Source organism: Pteropus alecto, unplaced genomic scaffold (genome assembly GCF_000325575.1).
Source record: "Pteropus alecto unplaced genomic scaffold, ASM32557v1 scaffold155, whole genome shotgun sequence".
Lineage (NCBI taxonomy): Eukaryota > Metazoa > Chordata > Mammalia > Chiroptera > Pteropodidae > Pteropus > Pteropus alecto.
In genome coordinates, this window is record NW_006438113.1 from 14,839,127 (window position 1) to 14,846,438 (window position 7,312).

Sequence of the window (7,312 nt, forward strand, 5' to 3'; positions counted from 1 at the left end):
ACCATTTAATCCCAACAATCCTGTGAGATTACAGCAGAAGTGGTAGAAATCACCTGCCAAAAATCGAGAGGAAAGCTGTATTATTGTTATACGTTCAAGGCGAAGTTTCAAGATTAAGAATACAGACAGTTTATTCTTTCAAAAGAAAAGAAATTTAATTCCTCGAGTGTCTCAAGCTGCAAGGAAGTTAATGAATTTGTTCCACTCTTAATTTTTAAATCTGTAACTTCCAAAAAAAGACACACATTTAGCCGAAATGAGGCATAGTGGAAATATTTGCAAAACCACATTTAATAAAATTTCTCTATGTCTCCATCAAATCCTATAATCGAAGAATTTCTGAGACAAATTCTAAAAATAAACTCATGTATCACTACACAAGACATATTGCAGGGAGGTCCAGATTCATATAGATAACTTAAAGCAACATTTTATATCACAGTAAAAAGATATAATACTGAAGCAAACTGCCTCTGCACAGATCACTCTACCAAATCTCAAAGGCATCTCCCAGCCCCGTGGGTATTTACTTACCTCCAAAGACACAATGACGGATGGTTTTTTTTTCAGTTCCTCACATTTCCTCTTCTTACAAATCTGGTGGCTGTTCTTTCTGTTCTTGCAGTAAGTACATTCACCACAGTTGGTCTTCTGCTGGCAGGGCTCACAGACCCCACATCGCTTTCGTTTCTTTTTTTCCAATGTAGGTAGCAAAGTTGTATAGGAAGGAGAAGAGGAGGTACTGGCAAGTGACACTGGCCTAGACACCACTGTGGTGTTGATCTGGGAGTTCCCACCTTCTGGTTTGCTAGGACCAGCTTGGGAGTATTGGGCAATGCCCTGTGAAGCATGGTAGAGTCCCCTCTCAGGGGCTAATGTGAACCCCTGAGTGTTAGCTGGCAGAAAGCTTATATGAACCTGCTTCTCATTTTCTATATTGCTTATAGCCATTATTGGAGGTACCAAACTTATCTCTGAGTGTGATGATGGTTGAGGAGTGTAACCTGAGCCGCCCAAAGGCAATATCGGCATAGCACCCTGGACCTCAAGGCCGTATGAAACGGTACCCTGGGGATCAGGCCATTCTGGGAGAGTATTATAAGTAGCAATTGGGTTTAGAGGGGCAGGAAGAAAGATAGGTGGGTCTGAGACAGTACCACCACCCATACCAAGGATTTGTTGGTCTAGGATAGCACCAAAGACCTCTCCTTGGACTGAGATAGCACCAGGGAATTCTGGTGGGTCTTGGGTCTCACCCAGAGCCTCTCCATGAACTGGGTTAGCACCAGGAACTTCCCATTGATGTGGGACAGCACTAAAGGCCTGTCCTAGGACAGGGGTGGTGTCAGGAACTTCCTGTTTATCTAGAGTAGCTTTAAGTACCTCTGGATGATCTGGTTTAGCACCAAGGGTTTTTTGTTCTGAGCCTGTCAAGAGGAGTTTTATTAATGAGGTAGGATACATTGACCCACCAATAGACAAATAGTTTCTAAGGTCTAATTCAGGTATAATAACTTTATTAAAGCTGGAGGTGGGGCGGCAATCATGTTCACTTTTGATGGGCTCCTGGTAAGAATCAGATAGCTTAAGAGATTCTACTCGTGAACCCAAATCTTCTAACTGAATGCTAGAGTTTCCTTCAGAGGTAACCTTGAGAGCTGCTCTTTGGAGCAAAGGAGCACACAGAGTGTCCTGAGCAAACATTCTAGGGGAATTACTGATATCATTCAATGTCTCTTTAGAGAATACTCCTTCACCATCACAGGTGCCTTCCAATGACCCAGAAAGGATCTCTGCTGCAGGACCACTGTGAATGGGAATATTTATTTTGGAATCCTCAGCCCTTTGGGACCAAGACTGGGCTATCTCTTGGCTCTCACCTTTAATTAAAGATGCATTTTGTATGCCAATTAGATTCTCTATATCGGGAGGAATTAGGGGGTCTTGCATTGAGACAGAATCGTTTCCTGAGTGCTTTACTCCCATGTTAGTGAGTACCTTATAATTACACTCATGTTTCTTTTCTAAATTTTTAGGAGGTGGAACTTTCTTGGGTTTGGCTATGACTACTGGAGGTTGGGAGAGTCGCCTGCTAAGAGAGGTACTTCGGAGAGCCATTGTAAACCCATTGCAAGTTAAGGATTCCGGGTTCTGAAAAAGAACCTCAGTCCTCTCCAAATTCATTCGTGCTGCTCCAGCTCTTGTCAGAAGGCTTCTAACTGGCATTGGTGGTTTGGGTTCTGTTTTTTTCTTAACATCTCTTTGTTGAATTAATTGCTTTAATTTCCCAGGGCTCATTGTCTTGACCGATGCCACATTTTTGTTGGCTGCCTTGGATGTCTTCTTCAGCTGACTGTTTTTCTTTTTGTTTAGATCTTCCCTCCTGACTAATTTGGAAGGCCTTGCATGACGGGATCGAGACATAGCTACGGAGTAGGAAAAAATGAAAGAGCACAGGAAACAGAGTCATTGGTCCTTCAGAAAGTCTCACTTTTGAGGAGAATCTGGATGCACCATGGTCGAGCTCACTTGCACAAGGTTTTGGTCTGAAATAACAAAAAAACATTGGAAGTGAGTCTTTCTCCTACACATTTTCCCTTTCAAATGGGAATATTTACTACCAATTATTAATTAAAATTAGGGAACTGAAGATTTTTGCTGCAAAAGGAAAATATAGACACGCACATAAAAACACATATCATTTAAATGCTGGATTTACAATAAAGCTCCTTTAATTACTGTGACAACTGATTAAGTTGATCAAGTTCCTTTAGATTGGAAACTACAACTATTGTTGTTACATGGAGTTGAAAGCTCAAATCCCAATCTTCACAAATTTGGATACTTAAAAAATTATTTATTAATCTCTTTCCTCAGCACATCACCATATAGGCAGAGAGAGGTATCATTTGTTTGACAACAAAGCTGGTAAAAACCAGAGGCTTATATAATCCAAGAAACTCTACTCCTTGGAGATTCAATAATGTTAATACCACATTCCAATTAACAATCCACAAATTTTGAGCTTTTTCCATCCACACAAATGATAGCATAAAATCTTGGGAGTTACCATTAACAGATTAGGCTACAAATAAGACTCACTGGTCCAACAAGTATCTGTTGAGTACCTACTATGTATAAGGAAGGCACTATAGCGGGCACTGCCCACACTCAGAAATGATCCGCTTCTTCTCTTTTACTCAACTAATCCAAAAACTGATGGTTCTAAAATCTCTTCCATCAAGGGTCTCAAAAGTCTCAAGGTGAATGCCTAGGCCATGAAATTGGAAATAAGAAAAATATGGGATAATTAACACAGCAAAAGATGTTAAGCAAGCAAGATAAACGAGAAAAAAGAAAATAAAAGAGGGATGACCAAGAACCATCATCAATTGCCTTTTAATCTCCTCAGATTGTTTATCCTGACCCAAAATGAGACCAAGGTTTGAACAAGGATGAAGCTCACCATAAAAAAAAATATATCTGTAGACTCTCCAAAACTCACAGAACCAACAGTGTGACAACAGACTGGGTGATAATTCTTTAACAGTTGACAGGTTGTTGGATTTTGAGAAAGCATATTGTAGGAGAATCGTTACCAAAAACTGGTCTGCCATCAAGTGATCACAGTCTGTGGCAAAATGAGGAAGAAAAAATGAGGCAGTATAAATCTTTTCACAAAGTTGAATAGATGCATTTAAACAACTCTCCCTTATTCTGAAATTATGCCTTCCTGTTTTCTCTCACTAAAATGTAGTAAAAGTCTTTTCTTTTGTGAAAAAGGTGGGGGATAGGCTTTATTTATTTATTTATTTTTAAAGTAAAAATTTGACAGCCCTCTATCATACTCAAATTTTTCTTTTTTGTTTTTGCTGTACTGATCTGATCCAGGTAATCCCTAAATGCATTGTTTGGTTTAGTGGCTACAGAAGGTATCACATCAGAAAGCCCTAAATTTGAACCTGTGATCATCAGCTATGTCCTTTAGTAAAGTATTTAACTGAGTGTCAAGGTTTCTGCATCTGAAATGAGTTGTTTTGAGGTATCAATGGGCTCCTACAGGGAAACCTAGGTTTCATCCTTGTGATATGAGGTTGGGGGAGGAGGGAGAGGTAGGGTAAGAAGGACTTCTGAATTATGCAGACTTGGGTTCAGTTTCCAACTCAGAAACATTACTAGCCATGTGATTCTGACAAATTCCTTAGTTTCTCTGCACTTCAGTTTCCTTATGTGTAAGAGAATAGGAAGAATAATAGTACTAACCTCATTGGGTTACCATGAGAATAAAATAAGATGCTATATGTATGTAAAGGCTTATTAGCACAGGGCTGGCATATAATAGATGTTTAAAAAATGAGTTTTTTTTAAAGGCTGATTACAACTCCAAATACAAAAAGTAATAAGAGAAAATAGGCCAAGTGGTAGTTATTATTATAGAACTAGTTTAACACAGTCTGCTATATAGCACAAGGCAAGATCAAGTTCTTTTGTTTCTGTTCCCACCTAACACAGTGCAGGCCACACACTATAATAAAAGATCTCAGAGCACAACACTCAGAGTCAAAGCATTTTGCCTTTAAGAAAGACTTTTTAAATAGACATTAATGAAAACCACAAGAAAATAACATTTTGATACAACCGTGCTAAATACAAACACTAGGCCAAAGAATACTTCACTCCAGTTCTTGGCAGCCAAGCTTACTGCTTTCTCCCTTTCTTAAAAAAAAAAAAAAAGAAGAAGAAAAGGAAAAAATGGCTTGCAGTAACTCTTTGGCTGTGAAAAACTATTAGATATTTTCTCCAAAAACCACTGATTTTTATACCAGCATTTTTAGAAAACAAAAGACATTTGCAATTGCAATCTCTAGAAAGTCAGCAATCTTTATAAGAATGTTTTTTCAGATAATCAAAAGCAATCCATTCCATTCTCTAGAAATTCAACAATATCAGTATAAGCATGCTTTTTCTCTTGTATCAAGATTACGTTGCTAAAAAATTATTAGGAGCATGTCATCTAGGTATTATAATCAGGGAAATTAAAATTCATATACGTAGGCAAGTAATCTGGACATGCCAGAGGGTGTCATGGGATCTGTTTTTGAAAGTAGTTTATAAATCAATCTCTGTCTCTTATATATTCTTTTATATTTTTAAATTGAAGTGCTTTAAAAATTCAGACTTGTAATTAAGATAATGTTGACCAGTCAGGCCTTATCTCTTAAAAAAGAGCCTGCCAAGGAAATGGAAAAGGTATGAGCAACATTGATTGGGAAGATGTGGCCTCTTTAAATGGTAACAGCCTTTTTATGAGATCATGAAAGAGGCCAATGACCCCTGAAAAACACGACTGCAGGGGAGAAACCACTGGGTACCACCCAGCCAAAGAAACAATCAGAAACAAAATAAGGGCTCCCACAAGATTCTAATTTTATCAACCTTGGCTCCGCTGATGAAATGTAACCTTTAGTGATAAACCAAGTTACCCCAGAGCTGAACTCTGGGAGAAGAGGCTGCAATCTTCTTCTGAAATTAAAAAATAAATAAATAATATAGTCCATTCTATTAAATAGGTCCATATTTAAATATGGAATTATCCCCACAGAACTCCTTAAATTTATTTTCCTTAATAATCTATAAACAATATTAAGTGCTCCATTTCCTTTTTTTTGGTGCTTTTATTTATTATAGAGTATTTAAGTTATACAAAAAAGGTACATTCACAACTGAATACTAATTCCACTTCCATTTTTCACTTCTGATGAAAACTGACATTTCGATTATTTCTCAGAATCAGTTTTATTCTACCCTAGAATATATTCAAGAGTCTGAGTGCTACAGAGATAGCTATAGGATAACATGACCAAAGAAGAAAATAAGAGCATGATGCCCTTGTTACTAAACGTATACAGTAGGCTCATGAGGGGAACCGTATCTAGTTAATGGACTCTATTCTGAGTTATTTTCGTGGAAGAGAAGAAAAATAAAACAACTCCCACTCCCCCAACAATTGTGGGATGCAAAACATTACTTATTTAACAAATCTTTTCACCAGAGGGTATGAAAACCCTTTACCCACAACTAAACATTTTTTTTCCTAAAATGTCCTTGTGAGATAGGGGACTGGAGTGTATGAGATCCAAACATTATAGGCCAAGAGATAAGAGGCCAACTCATAATATGAAACATGAAAAGACACAATGCTAGACCCAAGTTAAAGACTGGAGAAGTGGGAAGAACAGGCCCCAGGGTGAATATTGATAAACAAGGCCTATGTAAGAATCTGCTAATTATTCACATAGAATTTAAACTTAACCAAATTGGTAAACAAATAGGATCAGATTTTTGCCTCAATATTATGTGAGCGTACTAAGTAATTGTAATCAGTCTTTCTTTAAAGAGAGGTGTTTTTTCATTTGTTTGGTTTTTTTTTACAATTATTAAAGTAATCACCTGGCCTAGAAAATGAAAGTTGACTTCCTAAACTAAACTATATCAGTGTCTGTAAAGGACAACATTCACAGTACCATGTCAAAGTCTTCTCCCACTTAAACCCCCTCCTCCTTCTGGACCTCCAAAAGTCCACTAGGCAGGAAGTGGCTGAACTGATATAACCATCCAGCCTGCATGTCAATTTAAAATTATATTGCAATCCTTCCCACTACCAGCAGTGGCCAAAAAAGTGATATTTGCATACATATAGCTAGTTGAAAAAGTAACGCTGTTTTCATAGTCACTTCATTCAGAATTTAAAGGCTACTCAGAATTTAAAGGCTACTGCACTTGACTGAGAAATACAGACTTAAAATATTTCTTTTTAAAAGGCACCACCTGGCTTAGTTTCCTCGAGCAACTAAGTTCTACATCTAAAGGAAGAGGAGGAGGTGGGCGGGTTGCTTGCAGTTCCTAGATAGTTTTCTACCACAGGAAGTGTGAGAGCCCTCGGCACAAGGAAAGGCTGTTCAGGGAAACTCACTAGAATGCCAGCAGATTTAGTCAAAGACTCCTTCCATATGTAAAACAACCCTGCTGCCCTGCAGAGAGCAAGAAAAAAAAAGGCCAAAAAGGGCCACAGAAAAAAGAAGGGAGAAGTTAAAATGGAGATAGAATGACCCTCTAAAAACAAGAAAAGCATAAAACACATTTGGGAAGAGGGAAAAGCATGAGAAGGAAAAAAATGTCTAAAAAGAAAAAGGCCAAAAGACAGAGGAATAGGAAGAAATTTATGGTAATGAAGCTAGAATATTAAAAAGACAACTGGGATCAAAACACTAAAGACCAAAGACAGAAAAACAGAGGGGCGGGAGGAAGAGAA

The 7,312-nt window shown here is 37.9% G+C and overlaps 1 protein-coding gene across 2 annotated transcripts in view; it reads right to left on the reverse strand.

Annotated features, from left to right (window-relative positions):
* Positions 1 to 7,312, reverse strand: part of TET1 (tet methylcytosine dioxygenase 1) — a 108,123-nt gene that overhangs the window by 98,258 nt on the left and 2,553 nt on the right. Inside the window, exon 2 of one of the 2 annotated variants that reach the window (XM_015592297.2) lies at positions 535 to 2,546. In XM_015592297.2, coding sequence (XP_015447783.1) covers positions 535 to 2,424 — 1,890 coding nt within the window. In that variant the 5' untranslated portion in view covers positions 2,425 to 2,546. Of the gene's footprint in view, positions 1 to 534; positions 2,547 to 7,312 lie in introns of those variants that run through there. The other variant, XM_025049409.1, reaches the window with a different exon arrangement.